At 42.9% G+C, this 23,820-nt stretch overlaps 1 protein-coding gene across 8 annotated transcripts in view; it reads right to left on the bottom strand.

The window, feature by feature from the left end:
* Positions 1 to 23,580, bottom strand: part of LOC117008468 (ceramide synthase 4-like) — a 45,779-nt gene extending 22,199 nt beyond the window's left edge. Inside the window, exons 1-3 of one of the 8 annotated variants that reach the window (XM_033082352.1) lie at positions 19,262 to 19,298; positions 9,948 to 10,018; positions 2,986 to 3,159 (exon numbers count right to left, since the gene is read on the bottom strand). In XM_033082352.1, coding sequence (XP_032938243.1) covers positions 2,986 to 3,158 — 173 coding nt within the window. In that variant the 5' untranslated portion in view covers position 3,159; positions 9,948 to 10,018; positions 19,262 to 19,298. Of the gene's footprint in view, positions 1 to 2,985; positions 3,160 to 3,864; positions 4,004 to 6,297; positions 6,320 to 9,822; positions 9,923 to 9,947; positions 10,019 to 18,808; positions 18,829 to 19,261; positions 19,305 to 23,371 lie in introns of those variants that run through there. The other 7 variants (XM_033082356.1, XM_033082351.1, XM_033082350.1 and 4 more) reach the window with 7 other exon arrangements.
* Positions 23,581 to 23,820: the final 240 nt, after the last annotated feature.

Here is a 23,820-nt window from a genome sequence, read left to right as displayed (position 1 = left end):
AGAAGGATGTTGCTGTCTCAGTTTTCCCCAGCCAGTACAAAGGAGAGGAAAAGCCATCCTTGAGGAAGCAGGTTCCTTCACAAGTTTAATGCCCAAAAAAAAGGATGAAACAATTGGTCCCAGCACAGTGGCTGATGCATATATTGCAGAAAGTCTTCCAGACTTCCCCTGCCTGTTATTATTTACCTGGAGGAACACATTATAACACGTCTCAAATTCCAAAGCAGGCACCACCAGGAACCATCTAGAGAGAGAAAAACTTGGCACCCAATGCACAGTTGCAAGTAATAGTTGGTGGTGGCTGAGGGTAAATAAATTGCCAGAGGGCAAGCTACAGCCACCAAACCCAAACCTATCTGCTAGTTACAGCTGCTCATTTTGATCTGCAGACCAGGTATACAAAGATATACAGTCAGGGTTATCAACACAGAAAATAAGAAATAAACACACATTTCCTTCTGCAATTCTCAAACTTGGTGTAAATTATTTTAAACAGGGCCAGTGTGCCACTGTTTAAAGATATAGATAAGGCAATGGAGAAACTGAGGGCTGGATTCACACCTCACCTTCCCAGGGGAAGTCTTCTTCTCCAAGATGAACTTAATGTGAAACAGTAATGATTCAGAATGAGAAAAAGTCATGCTGAAATAAATGACTGCAGAGTTAGGATAAACAAGAATACAGCTCAGAACACTGGCTTGTAATTTGCATAGGTAAAATAGTGCTATGATTATAGGTTTCCTGGACCTGTAAAATGGGCTTGTGATGTTATCTTTTCCAAGGGTGTGACATGCAGCTTTTATTTAATGAAGTTTGTGAATCAAAACAGTTTTAAAAATTAATGAGTAGGACCAGGCCTGTGGAAACACTCCCAGCTGAGGCAGCACTTGGATGGGAAAGAAAACATCTTTTTACTTGGCCATCGGCATCTAAAAGCAGATGAAAAAGATATTTAGATTGAGTGGGAGTGGTGTGGCAGGAGGTAGGCAAATAAAGGGACAGTCACAGAAGCACAAAATCAATGCTGAAAGGGGCCTCTTGAGGTCACCCAGCCCAACTCTGCTGCTCCAGCAGGCTGAGTGAGTGGTGTCCAGCTGGGTGTCTCTCTCTCTGCCTGTGCAGACTCCTTCTCCCTCTGGGGAAACTGCTCCAATGTTCAACCACCCTCACACTAACAGAGTTTTTGTATGTGCAGATGGCGCATCATGTGTTTCTGTTTGTGCCCATTGCCTCATGTCCTGCCATGAGCCCCCACAGCGAAGAGTTTGGTTCCTCCGTCTTCCTGGTCATGTCTTGTACTGGCGGGGCATAACCTGGTCAAGTGCCAGTCAGTATGGCACATGGGCCTGATCTGCAGTTCCACACCAGAAGCACATCCCTGTCACCAACCAGCAGGGCTGACCTGAAGGAGTCCAGCCAGGTCTCGTGCATCAGCAGTGAAGAAATGTGAGTCACTTGTGTTTTAATGGCTACCTAGAGCACCTTGGTTTCCACGTGAGTAGGGGTACCAAGATGCCTGTGCCCCCAGGAAAGTGCAAGATAAAAACCATGGAATTTATGGAATGCATACTAAACATATTGTTTACAAAGAACATACTTGAATTTCAGTTTTGCATCATCCTAAAATGATTATTTCAGTAATCATTCACATATTCAGTTTTAATAAAATATCCCAACTTACAGCGAGTATTTTTACATAAAAACATTATTGTAGGAGAGTTCTGAATCATTTCAACTTCTATATGCTTTTCCAAGCTACCCTTGTGTCACAAAGAATCTGCAGAAGAAACATCTTTCTAGTCTTCAGGAAAGTCCATTTCCATTTTGTTGTCCAGCCACTTTTCAAAAAAGAATGATAAAATGCTTATTCAATTGTCATTTCCCCCTTCCTAAACTTAAAACCATTGAAGATTTCAAAATATTACCTCTTCAGAGTGTTTCTAAAAATACTGGGGTTTGAGTGTACTGAAAAACACTTTAAAATGTATTCAAAATCATGAAAGGAGACTTGCTCTGCAGTCTTGACAACGGTTAATGCTGTAGAAAATCTCAGTTTTCCACCTGCTAATCATGTTGTGTCACTGACCACATTAACTACTGACCAAACTGCATAAAGCAACGGCACCAGTTCAGGACTTTAACGAAACTCAGAGTCAATGATACCAGCAGGATTTTTTGCTATACTTTTGTCATAAGCCCCAAATTTTCAGCCCTGAAGTGTAATGTGTAAAATTGTTTTGGCCAGAAAGATCTTTGAGTGAGAGTTACTTCTGGTGCCAGCACTGGAGGATGGTATCACAGATTTTGCAAAACGCAGCCCCAAAAGTAGATCAGGTAGCAGAATGAGAGGAGCAGAAGCCCTGGCAGCCCAGCATTGAAGGGTCTGTAGCAACTTCAAGTCAGAGGAAGCAGCTACAAATCTATAGCCAGGGCAGTGCAGGGCAGTGGCACTGCTGAGCCCGCGTGGGGGTCAGTACCGCACACCTGCTGTGTCAGGCAGGGCTGGTGCTGAGGGCACAGGGCTCAGACCAGTCTGAGGCACCTTAATTCAGGTTTGTCTATCAAGTGCAATACTCCAGATCCCTATCACCCAAGATAAAGGAGGTTTGACTGTATGATGGAGTCTTAACATGATTTCTGCCATACTCGACCCAGAAACAGCAAGTAATATGCAACACACATACAGACCAGCAAAACACACACACAAATCTCATCTAGACTGACCTGTTTTATGTGTAGGAAGTCACAATGCTTGCAATTAGACCTTAAGGATAGGGTTTCTGCTCTATATTCAACATACTTCTTTAGCCAGTGCACAGGGCTACAAAGAAGGAGCTGAAAAATGCACCTATGTCAGCAGATGTTGTGACATGGAGTCCTGTGGACCTCTTCAGTCATGCATTGGCACAGACAATAATGCCAGCTTTTGGACCCACACTACTCCCATTGTACCTAAGAAACCCCAAACAGTATTAAATAACTTACCTTTCAAAGGCACATCGAATGACTACTAAGATTAAGGCAAAAGGGATACTGAGCAGGAGATCACGAGGCTGAGGGTAATGAACGTCTTCAGATTCTTGCATGTCCTCCCAGGTGATTCCTGGGGGCAGCCAGAACTCGTGCTGCCACAGCCACTCATACAGAGAGCGAGCCATCCTGGAAGGAGGAGAGACCAGAATAAAGTGAGCCTTGCACACAAGAAAACCTGTCAGCACAAGCAGGTGAAGCCAAGGAAGGATTACACCCTTGCTGAGGTTGCATCTGGCTGCCAAAGCAGAACAGATGTGGGACACAGCACTGCCCAAGGAACTGATAACCTGCTCACAGATTCTTATCATGTGCTTGCTAAATGCTGACTCCTGGCACCAAATCAAAAGAAGGGTAAAATGGAGAAAAGTGCCTCAGAATTCAACATAGTATTAGTGCCAAACTTCTCAGGTTCACAGATTCCTCTCTACAGTTGGGTATTGTAGGGATGTGGCAAGCCTGCTCTCCTTTTTTTATGTATATATTTCCTTATTTTTCAGTTTTTGATCTTTTGTATTTGTTTCTATTTACAGATTGCAATTCCATTATATCTGTGTGTGTGTATCCATTATACTTTTTATTCAGAAGCTTTGGACACCTTATAAAAGAAAAATAAAATCAGCTTTTCAGTTTGAATTATTAAGGAAGGTACTTCCAGGTAAGAATTTTTGTGCTAGGTGGATTTTGTGCTGGATTCTTAATGCAAGTTTAAAGACCATACTTGAATGAAGAATCTACATATATGATCAGTGAATTTAGCAGCAAAAGCAAAAAGGACAGCAGAATGTTGATATGACTATTCAACACACAAATAATGCTTCTAGATAACTCTACCTCATACATAAATATGAGCTGCACCACCCCCCAATGAACAGGTTGTCCATTCTTAGCTGGTAACAACATCCCAAACACAAGCTCTGAAGTCAGACTCTCTGCAGGCACAGAAGAAGGAAATGGGAATGAAATGCCCATCGAGATAATCAGAACAGTGCACAGGAAATGCCACCTTAGGAGATCAAGGGAAAAGGCATATAATTTAAGTGTCTGGCCCAAGTATTATAAAGTTTCTCTTCAAGTACAATCCCAAGGCCTAGCCCATTTTCTGCGAGAACTGCCTATCAAATAAAAAATGAATCAGTCATTTATTTTGAAGGTATCTTTAATTCTGATGCAATTTCTCTGTTAAACTCATTCTACAATTTTGGAGTCTGAATCACAACCATGGAGTCATTGAATGGGCTGGGCTAGACCTTGAATCACCTTCCACCATCCCAGGCTGCTCCAAGTCCCATCCAACCTGGCCTTGGACACTGCCAGGGATCCAGGGGCAGCCACAGCTGTTCTGGGCACCCTGTGCCAGGGTCTGCACACCCTCATGGGGAAGAATTTCTCCCAGATATCTAATCTAAATCTACTGTCTCTGTTTGAAGCCATTCCTCCATATTGTGTCACTCTAAGCCCTTGTAAAAAGTATCTCATCATTCTTGCAGGTTCCCTTCAGGCACCGGAAGGAAATGTAACATCTTTTCCTGATTTGGACTTTACTATTCACCTCAATGTGTCTTTTGATCTGACTATAACAGGGAAGAACAGGATGCTATTTCTTCAAATTTGACTCATTTTTCCCAGCACATTGAGGTCAAAGCTGATTAAAAATACATATTTAACTGACAGCAAGTGGATGTCAACTTTATAATCACTTATATAAAAATACAAGCCCCATCTAGAATTTATATATCCTACATACAAAGCAGGAAAACATTTCCCCTTTTCCCCAGAGAAAAAGGAAAACCATCTTATGAAAAATGCATTATTCTCCTCCACTTTGCACTGCCTGATTTCAGGTCTTAATAGTAAAACCCACAGCATAAAAATCTTCCTAAAAATCACGAGTCTGACATACTGAAGAACTGCAACCAAAAGAAGTGGAAGTATGGCTTCACTAGCACTGAAAAGAACATCCAGATCTTTCACCATTCAGTTTGACAATAATCAGTTCAGTTTGACAATAATCAACAGCATTTTCTTTCTGGTGTAGCTTCTGGGTCTCTGGAAACGGCAGTTTTGATCCCACTTCCAGGCTGCTCTCTATTCTTTCTTCTAGCTCTCCTTCCAGACAATGTCTGGACAAAAACCACTGGAACACAAAATGGAGATAAACAGGATGTATAGACTCTTCAAATCCTGTTCTAAGAGTCTGACAAGTAGGATGCAACAGTTTTTTAATTGCCTGCCAAATCTTAAGCTCTACAGCTCTCTGGGGCCTAAAGTATAACCTGCCTGTGCCCATCAAGGCTGTTTTGGAGGTGGAAACATCTGCTACCATCCACCTGTTCTTCTGGCAGGGCTGTAGGATCCTTTAGCAACACTTCCCTTCCTTCACCGTTAGTGCTCCAGCAAAAATACCTGAAGCCAGGACCATGGAGGTTGGTGACAACTCAGTAGTGACAGAGCAAGCTGAAGCACACATACACACCTGCCAGAAAAAGCTTTTCAGACTACTCAGTACACATGCTGCTCACCAGTACAGCTCCATTTGGGTCACGCAACCCTATGCCCATGGGACAGGGTGGCTGTGCTGAACCTTCAAGCCTAGGTGAACCATTTTTTAAGGATGTCCCCAAACTTCCTATAGAGTGTGTGAACCCAGGTTTCTCCATAAAAATCTACATTTTCACAGCAGAATGTGTCTGTGTAGAAACAAACTGTATACGGGTTTAGCCTACAACGAGTTCAATATCCTGTCATCCTGAAGCATGGTGACACCACACCAAAACATGTTCATGCACTTCAGATAGTACTGGATACCAACTTGAAAGAGCCAGACAGTCTAAGTGAGGTGCCTGAAGTGAAAAGAACTTCACAGGCATTGAACATACCAACCTCAAAATATTGCTAAACTTTCTCAGCTGTTAAAAATCTCAGCTCTAGTTGGGAAAAGCATTAAGAATGCCTAGGAGACGTCTATGGAGAAATTACTTGTTTCTTGGCTCAGCTCTTCAAAAAACATCTCTTCAGTAGGTTTTCCCACTGTGCCCACAGAAGGCATGCTGGGCAAAGTTATCATCACAACCAGCTTTATAGCTACACAATCCCACATTCTCCCTCCAGAACTGTATATATCTGGCAACAACACAAAATCCCACTTGGTAGAGAACGGCAGCTGAACTCCACTGCGAGACTCTGTGGGAGAATACAAAATAGATGTCCAATTTGCTTAGGGGTAATATATAGATTCAAAGTGCTAAGGAAGCAAACAGCCATTACCTAGTCAACTCTCATGTGCAAAATATAGATAGTCAGGATCACCCTCATGGAATATTCCTTCATCTTTGCAGCTGTCTTTACACACTGCAAAAAATACAGAGTAGGGTACAACATGAAGCAACACATATATGTTTTGCAATTTATATAGGTCAAGTTCTCAAGTCAAGGCTGCTGGAAAGCTGAAGACAATGGTGCCTCTAAAGGCCCTTTGAGCACCCACAGAAAAGTGTAAGTGGGCCCATTTCTTTCTCAGAAGTTCTTTACATCTCACACAGCATCCATCCTACACTGTAGCTTTGTAACATGCAGGACCAAACCCTTCAGCTCTGAATACAGGTGTAACAGAAAAGACACCCCCTCACATGGAGCTCACCAAGAATAGAAATAAAAAACAGTGGGAAACATTGGAGAGATCAAGGACTTCATAAACAGCCAACAAAATAGTAAATTATGAAAAAACAGCTTTAGGTTGGTTGTAGAAGGTACATGTAAGGACGAAATTAAAACCAGAGAAGTATCACAGCTACACTATGGGGACAGGGAGAACAAGGCTTCAACACTTTTCAAGCCCATAGTGCACCGAGACAGGCAAGGTGGAATTCACTGAGCTACTTTGAGATGACACAGCCAGAAGGTCTTGAAGCAACTGGACTTTGCAGCCTAATGGCCCCACCACTGCATTTACTTTGTTGAATTGTTGAATCTTGCCTTTCCTGGTGTTGCTTGTTTTTTTTTTTTTTTAGTTTTTATGAACATAGTTGTTTTATCTGAATCCTCAGCATTACAAAGGTCTCTGCTGTTGGGCTTGCTGAGCTGCTCCAAGGAGAGCAGGAATTGCTGCATCTGCAGTGCCTGCAGCAGAGCAGCACTTACAGGGCTCCCCACCCTGAGCCACAGAAACACCCTGTACTTAAACCCCTCAGGGCCAGGTTTATACTTGGTTTCGCTTTCAAAGCAGAACTGTTTGAGAAGAAGCAGGGCATCCAGCTAAAGAGGTTACTCCTCGTCTCACAGGTAAAACGGCTAAGCAGGTTTACCCAGGCAATGTTAACTGTTGCTTGGATCTTCAAAGAGTTACTCTGCTGCTTCACTTACAGACTCCATTCCCAAGCAAAACATTAATATATAGGTACACAAATATTCATGTAAATTTATATGTGTGAATATAGCAGATAAAGGGTGGAGACGAAACGGAGAGAAACAGCTTACACATCTTGGAAAGAACTGGCTACAAAGGCCTTCGAGTGCTCAATTACAGCAGACATGGTCCATTGTCTACAGGTGGATTATACGGTTTGTGGGTGAACCATGCCACAGGTACAAACATCCCTGCAGTGGCTCTGGGCCAAGCCATTTAGGTCAGCCAAGTCCTATTAGCTTAAGTGCAGCTTCATGTTAATGACCTGGCTGCAAGACCAGTGCACGGATTCCTGCAGCAGCCTTCCTGGTACAGCCAGTTTTCCCAGGATGCAACTATCCCCAGCAGCACACTGCCACAGGGGAAATCACTAATTAATGGGGAATAACACCACCAGAAGTCTGCAGTTATGTTGCTTCTTGAGTCAAGTTGCTTTGCTCTTCCATAGAGTTAAGGCTAAAAAAACAACAACAAAAAAGCCTCTTCAGTCTTGATATGCTAGACACTAAAATGGAGATGCTTGTCCTATCTTCCCAAGAAACTGGGGTCAAGAAACAGAGTCCTCCATATAGTTCTAAAAGCTCCTGTTATTTTCAAACTGGAAGAGCCATTGTGTTCCTGCCCTACTCTGGTACGTACTGCCTAAATTTGAGTTTCCACTGCCTATTATGCATTTGAATCTTTAGCTAAGAACCTTTTACTAAGCAATCAATTAGTCAAGAACTCCATGGGTAAATTCTCTCCTGATAGCTTTTCTAGGCAGTTTCTTGTTTGATACTTCCCATATTACTGATTTCTTCAACTAAAACTACTTGTTAGAGCTACTCAACAGAAGTAACTAGCTTGGACATGAAACTTACTGTGATTCTTTTAGGCAGAAATAAGTAATTTTAACAAACAAAGCTCTGACTAAGAGCACAGGCTACTTTATTGATCACCTAGATTATATTTAATATCTTAATCTCCGTGTCAGAGGGTTTTTCTTTTTTTAAACCCTTCACACTAATGGTCATAATACTGGTATTAGAGGATTACAGTTCCAGGATAATTTTTGCTTTTTAAAAATTTTTTTTGTAAAATCTTAGATATGTTTCTTCTAATACATATGAAGATTTGGTAAAATTTATAGATAAAAAAATTGCTAAAGATTTTGTAAAATTATGGATAAAAAAATCTTTGCTCCAAAATTCTTAATTACATGTAGCATTATTTTCAGCATACTAAGACAGAGATTAGAGTCTCCTGCCAGAAAGGAACACATTAAGCTCTTCAAATTTCACTTCAGCTTTGTTCGATATGTCATTTCCATTTCCTCATCTCTGTTAGCCATCCCGGAGTCATACCTGCTTTCAGATATCTCCTTATTCATAACAACATTTGCCTTGCCCCAAGATCCCTTTTTTCTTGGTTCTTCACCATTTTAAGGCTTTTCTTAGAATGCAAATTTAAGCATGGATGGACAGTGTCCAAGGGACTCAGTTGAAATTCATCAATTAAGAAAAATGCCTAAGAAGGTCCTCCCATGGTAATGAAAAAATATTTAAACCTTTCCATATAGTTCCAGTCCATGAACTACCTACTGACCTTAGCTCTCCTAGCACACCTCCTCATCCTGTCAAAGCAACATTCCTACAGAACCCATCACCTTCTACACCTCCATTTCTTTGAACTTCTTTTGCAGATTTTTACAAGCCTGCTTGCTCTGGCCATAACTGATGCAGAATCTCCAATCACGTGTACAGGTTTTGGTACTAATCCCTTTTTACCTGCAGCTAATTCTGCTTCATTTCTCTAGTTCCCCAGCCTTCTCATCTCTTTCTCTTGTGACACTACACACCCTTTTCCCTAAAACTACAGCTTCTGGCAGAACCTCCATTTGTTTTTGCATGAAATAAGATGTTTCAACTCTGACCAGTAGCAAGAGAAATGCAACCACAACCTCCTTACCTTCGTAATCATCAACACTATGTTCTCCAGGCTCACCCTCCTCACCCAGACTTCATTTTCCATACCCTCTTCTTTGGAAGATAACTGAAAATTTGAAATTATTTGTGCAGCCTTGTTTCTCCACCAATGTCCAGTTACCATCAACTTCCTAGCTTTCAGATGTTCTCCTCACTTAGATCTACCAGCAGACATTTCCTACCAAATTATTTTATGTCTGCTGTTTACACAAGAATAAATTCATTTTCCAAGTCACGTGCAGCTCTGTTCAAAGGCAAAAATTTTCATGTACACCACCTTTTGGGAGAGCTCTGCTCCAGAAAAAAACATAAAATGTCCAAGCAAACATTTGAAACTGCACATAAAAGTTCCACAATAGACAAACTTACTTACCTAGATCTGCAGAGAACATCTTCCTCACCCAGAATAAATTACATACTAACCTCCCATACCTTATGCTCCACTTGCCAGCTCCTTCCTTGCTGGGCTGCTCTGCCTGCAAGTCTCTGGTTCCTGAGCAGACTGCCAGGTATGACCGACAGCACGAGTTTCAGCTGGAGTCACTCACCACGTCAGAATGCAAATCAGACAGCTCTTCCCATTCAACCATCCCTCACCGAGGGGGATGAGTGCAACTTCCTGGTTTTGCCAGTGAAAAACAAGCATTAGTTTATTCAGCTAAAAACAAGGCCAGAAAAGGCCTTAAATACCTCTGGCCTCACCATTCCTTTGGTCAGAAGGTGCTCAGAGCAGTGTGCCCAAATTTTTCTTAGCCTCCCTCTTGCTACCAATGTGCTTTCAGAAGCTGTTCTGGGTTCTCTTCACATCCCTCACTCCAGCTGAGCTTTAGCTTTCTTACCGGCATCCTTCCTTGCCCAGGCAACACTTCTACTTTGCTCTTGGCCACTCAGACCATTCCCACCTTCCTGATGCTTGCTGCTTGTGTGTAAGCTCAAACAACAGTTCCATACTCATGCTTGTTTGCCTCCTACCATTTTTTGGGTCTTCCTACACGTTGTGATAGACGACGTGCTTTGAACTGGCTGTCCTGAAGATCAGCACCTTTACCTGCCAGGAGAGTCTCCCATGAAATCCTGTCAACTAGGTCCCTGAAGAAGTGCAAACCTCCTCTCCTGAAACTTAAAAATACCCAAGAAGGTACATTCAAATTTTGAAGTACCACAGCTGTTTCTGCCATATTTTTCCTCCAAGAACCTGGAGATACTTCCCTACTAAGGCCATAAAAAACCTGGGCTGAACTGCAGCACTCATTAAACTACTCTGAAAAGCAGTGAACTGTATTAAATTATCAGGATAAAAGCAGCAGAGACAAAAACTGAAGAGCTTTGCTGTTTGGCTGGTACCTAGTCCATGGCTGAATTATTAAATGAAGTAACATTCCTGTGTTACTTCCAGGGCAGAGTGAGGTAACGTAAACCCTGTCATGCTGACTCTTGGGAACAATGTTCTGCTACTGAACATTAACCACAAAAACAGAAAAAAATCCAGTGAATAACCACGGGAGACTGCATGCTGATTGTTCGGGTAAGGCCACATCACTGTGCAGAAAGCTACAGACCATACTACAGCTGAGTGAGAACATCAGACACCACTGGTGTCCAAGTAAGGCAACTGAGGAACTCAAAAGCACCAGCTGCAACATCTTCACAAAACACAGACACGCTGTCCCAGACCTATGTAAATGTAAAATATAAGAAGGAGGCACCTATAAACCCCAAATGAGCTACTTATCAATTTCTTTGCATTTTTCCCTTCATTCTTTCCCCTGACATCTACTATTTCCTCCAGTCTCACTGTAGAAACAGCCATCACTGTCTGACATCACTTGATAGAATTGAGGAAGAAAATCATTGGCCTCAGGCTACAGTGAGCTAAGAAGTCAGGTTGGAAGATCACTCAGGGAATCAAGAGGAAGACTACTTCTAGAACCGCTCACCTGCTCTTTCTCTAAATTCATCCGTACAACAGAAAGAGTCAGGCATGAGAGATCCGCGTCCTTCAATCTGAGTTAAAAGACAGCAAAAACTGCCAAAAAGCCTCTAAACAAAAATGCTATTTATCTGCAAAGATTGTACCAACAAGCAGTTCATACACCAACAGAAGCCTTTTGACAGATTTTGGAAGAGAAAGGCACAAAATTCTCACAGTGTGAGAATACAATAAAGCTCAAGACTTTGAGCCTGGGCAGCAACAGCTTTGTGAGAAACTCTTCCAAAGGCAAGTTCTGGCCTTACAACCCAGTTTATGCACACAGATGTTCAGATGTTAGAGGAGCAAAAAATACTTGCCCAGATCATTCATGACAACACATACCCCTGACACTTTTTCTACTGCCAAATGAAATCATTCAACTGATTATCACTAACCCTGTTACTCAACAAACACCTATCAGGCCTCAAAAAGTTTAATTCTGACTTAAAAATTGGGAATAATAAAAAGCAGGTAACAGGTTCAAGTTTCCAAGCCACACTCGAGTCACATTAAAACACCAACACAGCTCCCAGTGAAGCCTCTTTCTTACAAGCTCATGGGACAATGCAAAGCTTCTCCAGTGCATTACCCGACCCTCCAGCCCTTTTGAAGCATAAACGTTCCTAAATAGTTATGATGTTGTGGTTTGATGGCCCTCTCCTAACCTATCCTCTAAGAATCACCCTTGGCAAGCCCTTCTGGTCCCTTCCAGAACAGCTCCGCTCCTCCTCTTCTGTCCTTCTGCTTTCAGCCATACACCAGGTTCTGCAGTTTGTAGCAGCCCTCATAGCTCTTCACCCATCGTTTCACCTACAATTCCTATTTCCCTGCAGTCCGAAGCGTCACCATGGCTCCTAACTCGTACAGTCAAGGCCTACAGTGAATCAAGCACTCTAATCCCTCTTTCTCCCCCAGCCAGGCCATCTCCTCAAAGACAAAGTTTCTAATTTATCACACCAGCACCTCTGAGCATCCACCTCAGCAAAGCACTGAGCTCCTGAACAACTGATCTTGGGCCAAAACGAGAGAACCTGCTGTGTTAAATAAGGAGGCCTAAAGGACTGATCTGTGCAACCTCTGCCAAAGACCTTGCAAAGATGAAACAGCAAAGTGGAATTGGATCATCTTGAATGCCAACATAGATTAGAAAAGTCCTTACTAGCACTCGGGATTAATCTGTTGCATGAAGTTGAGGGAGGCATCCTGTATTACAATGCAGTACACCTCCACACACAGTGAATGACTTTTCACACAACCCTGACTCTCCTCCCTTATGCAGGAAATACACAGGCTTTAATTACTTTCTATGAGTTGGCTTCAAATTTCATCAGTCCCATCTGTTTCCCATGTATTTGCTCTTGCAAACTCCCCAGCCTGTTCTAAAGCTTAGGAAAAAAAATTAGGCTAAAATTAAGATTCTTTTAAATTATACTCGTACCTGTTAAACTAGTACATACTTTAATGATTTCTCATTTCAAAACACAAAACTTAAAACCTTATCTGAGAACATCTACATTCCCAACATTACTGCAAAAGTAAAATATGTTGAAAACATTGTGAGAGTAACTGATAGAAAGATTTCCCTTTCTCCAAGATTAAAAGCATCACTTTTCACAAGCATTACTGCCTAATGAGTAATGCAATCTACCACATGATGATGTTAATTTAAAAACAAATGTGAATATGAATTATTCTTCATTAGCACAAATAACTTAAAAGCTCCATGATAGGGGCAGTTTATAAAGCAGAATGTAAAACTCCAGCTGTTTTTATAGGCATTGTCCTCTTTTCTTTGCTGGTGTAGTGCCTAACATGAAGAGAACCTGCCTCCAATGGAGCTTTGCCTATTACATAAACAAATCACTATAGTATAGCGCATTCCTTGTCAAGATCTGAAGGTTGCAACCACACCATGCTATTTATCCAGCAATTCTGGCGCTATGGGATAGCTTAACTCCATATGCAGTGGGACCCTTTTAACGAATGATCCCACTGCACACAGAGCTTATTCATAATGCTCAGCCCTGGTGGTCCTCTTGGTCTTCTGATGAGCACTCCTTGAGCTGGACTCCTCCTCCTGTTCTGCTGCTGAGGAACCTCATGTTTGCTGCAGACACAAGCGGATCTGAGACAGAACTCTGACACCACATTTATTCTTCCCTGAGCCAGCTCCTCTGCAGAACAGACACTAATTTACCTCACTGCCGCCAGCTGCTTTGCTCTGCCTGAGCCAACACCATCCTGCCTGCAGCAGCTGCAGAGGGTGAAGACCTCAGTCCTGAGCCAAGGGCAGTGCCAGCCTCAGCCAGTTGGATCCCCCAGCACACCATCAGCACCTCTGGCTTCCGAAGCACAGCCCTGATTCATGCTGGCTGAGCTCAGCATTTATTTTTAAAATACCGATACCGAGGGTCACTTTCTCCTTGCTTCAATTCACCACAAGTAACTTTACAAGAAGAGTCACACAGAAGTGATTATTTGGGGAATTCTGCTTTCATACTTTTAATTCAGTATCCTCTCTAAACAGAAAAATTCCTCTGATCTTTTCTTTGAAAACATTAAACACAAACTCTGACAATTCATCTTTCATCCCTGTAGAAGGATCTTTCATATATGTGTGAAGACAGACAGATGAACAACAGGGAAACCGTTGTCCCAAAAGCTCTTATAGTACCCCAGGGATAAAAATAACATTGCTTATTACAAACAAAATAATCTGAACACAGCCTGTAGTTTACCTGTTTCACAATTTATTTTTCCTTATCTGTTTTGATTCTAAGCCTCGGCATTTGTTGGGTTGGAAGGCATATGCCATAGCTGTGGCTACCAGTGCAGCAACTTCACAAAGAAAAGTATTTGAAGAATTTCTTTATTTTTGGAACTGACTTTTAAAACAAAGACAGTAGTAGTTCTTATCAAAACCAGTTTCAGTAAAAGGTGAATCGAAGTTTATGGAATTACTGCAGTCCTCTTTGAACATATTTCCTATCTTTCCAAATAAAACTCCTGAATTAATTAAAACTAAAAGAAATAAAACTAAAATTAAAAACTAAAATAATTAAAACTACAAAAATTACCCCCAACAGAACAGCTTTACATGGACTTTCAAAACTGGGAAAATTATTATATTTGTTTTCTTTTTACTTAAGAAGAACCAGTTATAGAATGCCAGCAGAATTTTATATGAAACCTTCGATACAGATATGCTAAAGGTGAATAAATGCATATAGCAGAGACCTATAATAAAATGCAAACCTTAATTCAAATGAGGAGGGTGGCTAAGGGCACAGATTACAGACTTGCAGACCTAGTTAAGGTGGAAAGCACCCTACAGCAAGGTCAGTGTGTGAGACCAGGAGCACTGAGCGACACCGTGAGTGCACAGCAGGCCCCGGGAGAGGAGCTCTGCCTACACCCATGGAGGACAGGATGCATCCAGAGGAGAACAACGCTTTACACCCTCAGCCCTTCATGGCAGCTTTGCAGCAGGCCCCAGTCTGGGCTGGGTAACAGCTCCTGGAGCTGATCCAGAAACAGAGCCTGTGTTGGGCATGCCAGGGCTGTCCCTGCTGCTGGGCAGGGGGCAGTGCCCCAGCTCCTGGCAGAGGTTACTGTACACCTCTTCTCAGGTGTACTCCAGGTCTAGGGACTCCATAAGCTGTAGTTTTTATAACAGAACCTGCAGTGTGTGGCACTGAAATGAAATAGTGCTGGAAATGTGTAAATTCTACACCTGCAACATACTCAATTGAAGTGTTCAATTACTCAATATTAACTAGAACCAGAATAATTAATTTTACTAGTAAGAAATAATTACAAGATTTTGGTTTCCTAAAGAGCCATTCTATTTTTAAGTGAAACTTTCAACTTCTGCTTTTCCTTTACATGAAAGCATGGCTTTTCTCCTACAGGGAAGAAACCTGGAACAGACATTAGAAATACATGCAAGATATAAAACACAGAGCAAAATAAATAATTCTGACTCCAGAAATCTCATTACACTTTTTTTCTTATCAACGGGCTCTAAATTCACAGCTTAAGTGGAGTCAGTTCAAAACTGCATGCCTCGCAGTTCAACTGCACCCCCATTGGATTTTACTGTGTACTCGTTATGTCATAGTAATGTCCACATAAATTCAATGTCCACATAAATCCAATGAGTCTAAATTTATTAAAGAAATGCAATTTTTCAGATAATGCTATGATATAATGACTCAGTTTCCAGCATTTCAAAGAACAAGTACATGTTACTTACATCCTACAGTACAGAAAATCAAGATGGACTATTTGTTCTGACTTGTGCATGTTAGTTCTTTGATGTTCAATAATCTCCTTTCTTCTAAGTTTGCTTTTACCTGAACAAAGCCTAAGACTGGATGAACACAGTGGGAAAAGAAACAGATGTGTTTACTTTAAGATTGTATCAGTGGGTGGAGACATTCACTACAGTCCTTAAAATGAAACTGCTGCACTTTCAGCATGAAGATTCCCCTGCTGAGACAGGCTCCTTACAACCGAGAGCCAGTGTAAACCAACAGAGTCATCAAAGACTGGACCCTGGCCTCCACCCATTCCTGGCCAGCTCTCCCACTTAACTGCCACTACCCCACCATGCTTAATACAGGAATTTGTGAGGCTTCACAAAGAACCAGCTTGAGAAAAACATTTGGGTTTAAACCAAACTTTTTGTTTTTACTTGGGGGTGATTTTACCCCATGCCAGTTCCTCAGTGCAATTCACTTCCTGGCTTCAAAATCATTTGTGCAGACTCAATGCAAGGTGTAAGGGGAAATGACGGAAATGACAAGTGGCCCGGACCTGGCAAAGGTGGCACCTCTCTCTGCAGAAACACAGCTCAAGCTAATGAAACTGTACCTCCACTGAGCTCCAAATGCCAATCTGCTACATTGTACCTGAAAATATCTGGATTCGTCCTTACTGGCCTCTGCAAAAGGAACCTAAAAAAAATAAAACCAAACCAACCAACCAAAACAACCCAAAACCAAAAACCAACAAAGAAACAAAGAAAAAAACACCCCTCCCCCCAAAAAACAACCAAAAAGCAAAAAAGCAAAACAAACAAACAAAGAAACCAAACCAGAAAATTAAGCCTAAATATATAACAAATGCAGCCCCAAGCAATTTCTGGGTGTACACACACAACTAAATTGCAGGGACTCTCTGCATTATATCACACCAAACACCATGCCTGTATTGCTCTCCTATTTCCCTCAGGAGTCAGTAGCAAGCTTATAGAACTATCCCCTACTCATCTTAGACCTGAAAAAGTAGTGTACAATAACATTCAAGCTGCATTTTACCCTCTTGCAGAGAAATTTGCTATTAGGATCTGAAGACTCCCTGAAGGATCTTCAATTTACTACAACTGTTTCCAAAGTCTGGACAAATCATTATGACCTTAGCAGGTGGCAACCCAGTCACTTCAGCTCAGCTGTGAGGTCCCTCAGTCTGCTGCAAGCACTGGTCACAAACCCAATTCACGCACTAGTTCTGCGCACAGTGCCCTCCAAAAAGTGAAGTCCCATGGACTTCAATCCTGGAACTGTCTTGGAAGAAAATGAGACAAAGCTTAGGTGTGTGCCCAGATGGCTGGAGCCTTGTCATCTGTAGATGTATTGACTAAACACTCTTTTACCATAATCACTTTTCACAAGCAGAATTAGCAGGTTTGCAGTTTGATTTTTGTGTACTGAGCCCACATAAGCCACTTCCTAGAATAATGCTAAAATAAGTGAACTGCAGAGGCTTTCACTTCCTTCCCTGCTCTGTATTGTTCTCGGCCATAAACATATCAGAAATGAAAAACTGGATAACTCTCTATGCCTGAAACTAATTTTCCCTCAAAAACTCTGCAGAGGAGAGTCTAGGGCATTATAAACTTAGAGTTATAATACATAATAAAAATTTAAAAAAACAGGATCAATTTTCTTGTTATGTATCTCAAGAACAGAAAGCAACTGGACTTTCCTGACACCCTTTTGCTTCTTGAGCCTTCTTGGGCTCATGAAATCATTGGATTCTTATTAGCTGCCTTTCAGAAAAATACATTAATTGCAGGAATGCCTGATTTTGTTATTTTTGTGTTTACTGGACACTGCCAGGTTTATAAAAGATTGGCTGTCAAGATATCGACTTTCCAGAGCTCATGCTCTCCTTCAGATGAGACATCATTTAGGTTCTGCACTGAAAAGGACGCCAGAAACTGTAAGTGGTGTTTAAAAACCCAATGAAAATGTGCTCCATAAATCTGATGACCTCATGAAGTGAAGAAAAAAAGCTCCATCCTGAGAAGATTTAAAAAGAAGCCTTCTTTAGCTCTATTTCGCCAAAAAGGCATACACCAGGAAACTGAACTTTGAAGCCTATGATGGTGCCTGCACGAGTACACAAGCTCAGGGCTTTGGAGTTCAGACATGTTGGTGTCCCCAGACTTGGGAGGCAAGAGCAGAGAGTTTAGACACCTCAAGCACCACTTCTCTCTCTTTTGGCAATGCAGGGTCTCCCCAGACACTGTCCAAAAACATGGGAAAAGGACACCAACTCAGACAAATTCTTATTTTGATTAGAGCTGAAACAGAGAAGTTGTTCCTTTAGCCCAACATGAGAAATTGGCAGCATTAATCTAATCTTTGCCACACGTGAACGAAGAAGCCGAGTCTCTTGTAGTTACTGGTGGGATAGACAGCCAAAATAAGCACGTTTCTGTGGATTTTGGTAGACTATAACAGAAGGACAGGGCAATAATAATTTTTCATTGCAGGTATTTACTCTCCTTCCAGTCTGGAAGCAGCTGTCAACCTGCGAAGTCTCGGCTTTATCTCCTTAACATAATTCTGACACAAGATGGGAATTAGATTTAAAAATTTAATATTATACACAAATTTCAACAGATTTTAACAGCTAATAAACCTCAGCAGCTTTGATTCTCAGTAAAAAGCTCTTCTGGGTTAACATAAGATGTGTTTTTCCATTGTAGCAGCTTCTTTGCTGCTCTGAACACAAGCATCACACAAGTGTACAACCTCCAGGTTAAAAAAAAAAAGGTTGGTCCTTTTTTTTTCAGAGAGAAATGCAGAAAAAATTCCTCTGCATTTTCAAGCCTCATAGCTATCTTTATAAACCTGAGTTTGTAGATTCATCAATCACCAACTAAGTCTCATCCCAGCTCTCACTGCTGGCTGAAGGAGAGGTTAGTTCCCTCCGAGGACAAACCACCACGTGTGTCCTCTCACACACACCTTCCACTTGACTTTGACAAAACTAATCTCACAAAACTTCATATTACACTTTCAAAAGAAGGAATTACCTTTAAATCATTATAAACTGATGTAGATAAAGATGCATTTTTCAATCTGGTGAGCTAAAATTCAGCTGTCAGACTGCACATTAACACCGGTCTGTTCCAGAAGCACTTACCTCATGCCGTGACACCTGACTTTACTCTTATTCCACTGCCATTACCTCCTGAAAGCTACCAGCTGGTTGGTTTTAAACGATTCCAGAACTGGAAATTGCTATCAAGTATCTGATTTGAGGTTTTCTGGAACTCCAGTCTAAAATTAGGGTTGATTGGTTTGGCTGGCTGGTTTTTTTTCGACGTTATCCTACTTGAATTTTGATCATTAAACAAAATTCAATCTTCCTAAAACCAATTCAAATCACAAACGAAATACCTCAGCCCAGCTTTGCCGTCCTTTTCCCTAGGGACAGTTTCCACTGCCAGCAAGAAACTTCCCTCAATTCCACAGTTTTTCATGCCACGGGGTAAAAGCGACACGCCCGTGCTCGCCCCGGGCTGAGCGAAGCCCGCGCCCCCCGGCCGCGCTCACGACCCCGCCGCCCCCCGGCCCTGCCCGCGCCCCCGCTCACCTGCGGCCTCCCGCGCGCGGCGGCGCCGGCCCGGGCTCCGCCGCGACCGCGAGCGGCCCCTGCGCGCCGGGCGGAGCCACCAGCGGTGGGGCCGGCCCTGCCCCGCTCTGTCCCGCTCCGCTCCGGCGGCGGGGCCAGCCCTGCCCCGCTCTGCCCGGCCCTGCCCCGCTCGGCCCCGCTCCGCTCCCTCCCGGCCGCGCCCTGCTCCGCCCTGCTCCGCCCTGCCCTGCCCGCCCAGGCCCCGGCTAAGGGCGGCCTCGTGGGGAGAAAATCTCGGCGTCAGGGATCTGGGGCGCCTTCAGGGAAATTGCAGCTGCTCTTTACACGGAAAAACAGTGGTTAAAGTAATACATAGTATTTCAGTCGAAACAAGGAGAAAGTGCTCCTTCTTGGATCGCGGCTTTGCAATCAGCGCATTACAGCTGTGTAGATTTTAAGGCCGGCAAGAAACCACCCTTATGATCTATTCTGTCCTGTGTTACGCAGGCCAAAAAGAAATTCCACTCCGTCATTCTTGCTCTCAAGCCTTGGGAGCACAGATCCTGTTTGCTGTTCCTGTGCTATAATGCATTCTTGGAGCACTTAAGCTGTTCCCTTGTCTCACTGAAATGCTGTTCATCAGCTCTTTCTTGCTGGATTTTTCTAAAGCTGTAGTCAGCACGGTTATGATGACTATGGTTATAAATACCTTTGCAGACAGAAATGTGAAAAATTTTTAAACAGAATGACTTGCTAATAGTTTTCTCGCTTACCCGTTTGAGCCCACCTGCTCCATTCCCACTAGGCAAGTGTACAATCCAGCTGCTGACAAAGGTGTGGCTTGTAAACAATCTGTTACAGAACGGTACTCTGCCACAGTGTATCAGAGAATATAGTTGCTCGAAGTACTGGAGTTACAATTCTGTCTGGAAACTCTGGCCACCTCAGAGCCCGAGGGGGACCCCCGTGCTCCTACAAGCAGGTGGTGGTCCAGTATCTCCTTGGGTGGCATCGCTGAAACCAGCTTAAAGCAGTGTTTAACCTGCAGTGCCTATATTTATAAAGCCAGTTTTTTTCTGGGGCTGATCCAAAGCCCACTGACATGAATGAAAACTCCCACTGACTTCCAAAGGATTGGGGTTGGGCTTTCCATGAGCAAAAGTCTGCTTGTTTCAGTGTGTGCAACAGGTGGAACAAAAACATCTAAGACCCCTGGAGCAAAGGAAGGTGCTCAGGTGTTGTTTGCCTTTTATTTCCCTTGGGCTTGCTGTGACTTTTTTAGTTACAAGCGCTCCCAGTCAGGAGGATCCATTTCTGTGTCCTCACCAGAGGGTCCCCAGCACACAGACCCTCAGCAGCACCACAGCCTGCCAGGCTCTGCACAGCAAAGCAGCTCAGAACACAGAACCTTGGTGAGAAGTCCTAACTCTGCATGCCTCAGCAGTCCATAATCATAAATCATAGTGAGTTTAGAATTACAAGCGCTGAATACTGCTACTCATTCCGTCTGCTTGCAGAGTGCTGCCTTCAAGCCATGGAAGATACCAGTCTTTTTAGGATCTGTACCTTGAAATATCCAAAGGGGTCTGAAGGACAAAGATGGGCACACAGTCTCTTACCTATCAGGTTTGTTGAACACTTCATGAAACAATTAGAATACAAGGTACTTTAAAATAACTTATAATTTTAGAATATAAACTGCTGAACCTCTGCTGGGTTGGTATTTATATGACAATATATTTATGAGTATACACAGTTTTATAAAAATGTAATAATTTAGCCAGCAGATGCCCTCTGTGAACAGGATGATATTGCATTCAGAGGTCAAACAAGTCCTCTAGTAAGAGTCCATGAGAATGTTACCCTCTGAAACCCTGTTCAGTGAGTCCAAATGAATCTTTGAGCAAGCCTGATGGCCATTTTGTCTGTGAGCTCTGGCATGTGATGCTGGGCACTGGAAAAGTGGAAGGGTGGCCTTTGCCAATGGGAACAGCACTCTCGAGTGAGAAAATGAAGTTCCTCCCAGTGAGCAGGATGTGAGGGAAGCAAAATTATTTCCAACTGGAGAAGAGAAGGCTCTAGGAGGCCTCAGAGCCCCTTTTAGTCCCTAAAAGGGCTCCAAGGGAGCTTGTGAGGGACTTTGGGCAAGGGCCTGGAGGGACAGGACAAGGGGGAATGGATTCCCACCGGCAGAGGACAGTGTTAGGTGGGATACTGGGAAAAAATTCTTCCCTGTGAGGGTGGACTTTGAGGTCCTTTCCAGCTCAAGCAATTCTGTGATTCTGTGAAACCCCAAATGCAATTAAGCACTGGTACCCCCAGAGCAGGATGTGCCCAGGTCTGGTAATGGTGAGTGAATGCTTGTGCCTGCTGTGGCACATGATCTGGGCACAGCTGCTGGGCATTGCAGCCTTACTGGTCCATCTGCCCATCAACAAATCTCACCTCGTGCGGATTCTTGCACTTAAGTCACTCTTGAGCTGTGACTCTCATGACACTTCATCCTAATGTCTTATTCATGCACCTCTCAATCCTAATGAGGATCCCAAAGCTATTTTAACTCAAGACCATGACACAGCATTTTCATGGGATTAGTTCATCTACTCTTGAAATTGATCCTGTTTATGAAGAAAGGGGGAGGCTTGTCTTCAGGAGATACTGCAATTCCTCAGAGGAATTCCTTGAGAGAGGATGCTGCGAGACAGTGTGTAGCTACAACTGCACAGCTAGTTCATGGAAAAACGTGCAATTATTTACACCTGAAATGTGACAAGATGCTGTTGCTAACAGGACTATCCTTTTGAGCATGATGTTCTTATTATCACTTTATGGTTTTTTGTCAGAGCAGAGTAAGTTGGGAGTCATCAGTAGCAGACAAACTCAGAAATAGATTTTCCTGTAGATCATGGTGAGTCCTATGTTTATGATCAAGTAATGAGAGTGTCAGGAGGCACATACTATGGCTGACACATCACTGACGCTTCTCAAGAGAAGCCCAACCATGATTAACTGCACCAAACCTCCCCTCTAGAAATGCTCATGTTCTGTATCAGTAGCATTACTCATACTCACACTCCTAACATTAACAGTCTGAGGAGTCTTAAAGTCTTCATGTCATCAGCTGAGCCAAGTAATTAAAATAAATTCTCACTGTTTTCACAGAAAGCAGGTATCTCTGTTCCAAGTCTGCTGTCAATTCCTTCTGTAGAGGCTATGAATTCCAGGTCCGCCTGGGTGCCTCCACATCTGCTTGCTCATGGCACCAGACGTGGCACCATTTTGGCACTTGTTGTGGCCAATGGGGTACTGAGTTTTACATGACTAAAGCAGAAGTCCAGCAGTTCAAAAAACTGTACTGCAGTAAGGTAAAGGAATGTATGAGCCAGTGGTGCAGAGTCTGGGTCTGTGTGAATGCCATCAAAGCCTGCACATTACAGCAGCGAGAGCTTAATTTTACTCCCAGGACCTTTATAAATTACATACTCTTCTAGAGGACGTGTTTGGAGTGCTTTGAATAGGTCTCTGCCATCTTAGTTATGCAATGCAGAGTAGCTGGTGGGATTTAATTAACATTCTTGATTAGGAAAATTTGAAAATCCTGTAGGTCTCTTTCCATCTATCAATGGCTATTCCTGTAAAAGCAATGTCTTCTATGAATTTTCTGGAATAATCTCCTCTTTGAGGATCAACACCATCTCAAGACATTCCTTTACTGCTGATCACACTATTCCCTAGCACATGCAGCTTCCTGTTTAACACCATTGTATGGATATTTTGGTTTATGTACTTTCCTTTTTCCCACTTAGATAATCTTGAACTCTGTGCCATTTGGTTTCTTCATTTGTTCAAGCCTGATGCAGAATTTTTTGTTTGGGGACATCGGGTCCCCCTTATCTGTCTTTCAGCACCCATTTGCTATCTGGACTCTGCCCTAAATCCTGCAGTGACAGGTGATGCCCCATTGACACAGCTGCACTTCCCCTCTTTCCTGACACTCCCACCCCAATATTCTGACAGTCATTTGGTTTCTGAACCCTAATGTTTAGGATCACAGAGGCACCTCAGATTCTCTGTGCAGAGACAGCATGTCCCATATCCCAGACCCACTGCTGCTTATTGCAATTCACTTACCTGCTCCGGCTGCTGGTGTCTGGGCACTGTCTTACATGCACATTTTTCCTGCCATGTATCAGACTGAATAGGTTGTCCTTGGATATCCTTACAACCTTGGGTATGCAGAGAAGGTGGCTTATTGCCTGGTGCCGAAGTTCAGTATCTTGAGTGAAAGGTACAACTTTGTGAGTGTAGCAGAAAGAAGAGAGATGCAGACACCATGGACGCTCTCAGATACCACGTAAGCCCCTCCCCCCGCTCTTTGGGGAAGCACATGGGAGCAGCTTTGTTCCTATTTTAAGACCAAAGTATCCCGGAGCCATTTGTCCTCTCCATACAGCCTGGCAGGATTTGAGTTACAAGCCTCAAAGACCTGCTATTGAGTGTGCTGCTCCAGGGGATTATAGGCAGGAAAGCTGCCCCAGGATCTCTGTCCTTCTTGAAAGGATTTCTAAAGTATCCGACCA

The sequence above is a fragment of the Catharus ustulatus genome, chromosome 29 (assembly GCF_009819885.2).
Source record: "Catharus ustulatus isolate bCatUst1 chromosome 29, bCatUst1.pri.v2, whole genome shotgun sequence".
In the NCBI taxonomy this organism is placed as follows: Eukaryota; Metazoa; Chordata; class Aves; order Passeriformes; family Turdidae; genus Catharus; species Catharus ustulatus.
Note: the sequence above shows the minus strand (reverse complement) of the source record. Positions and strands in the feature narration are given on the sequence as shown.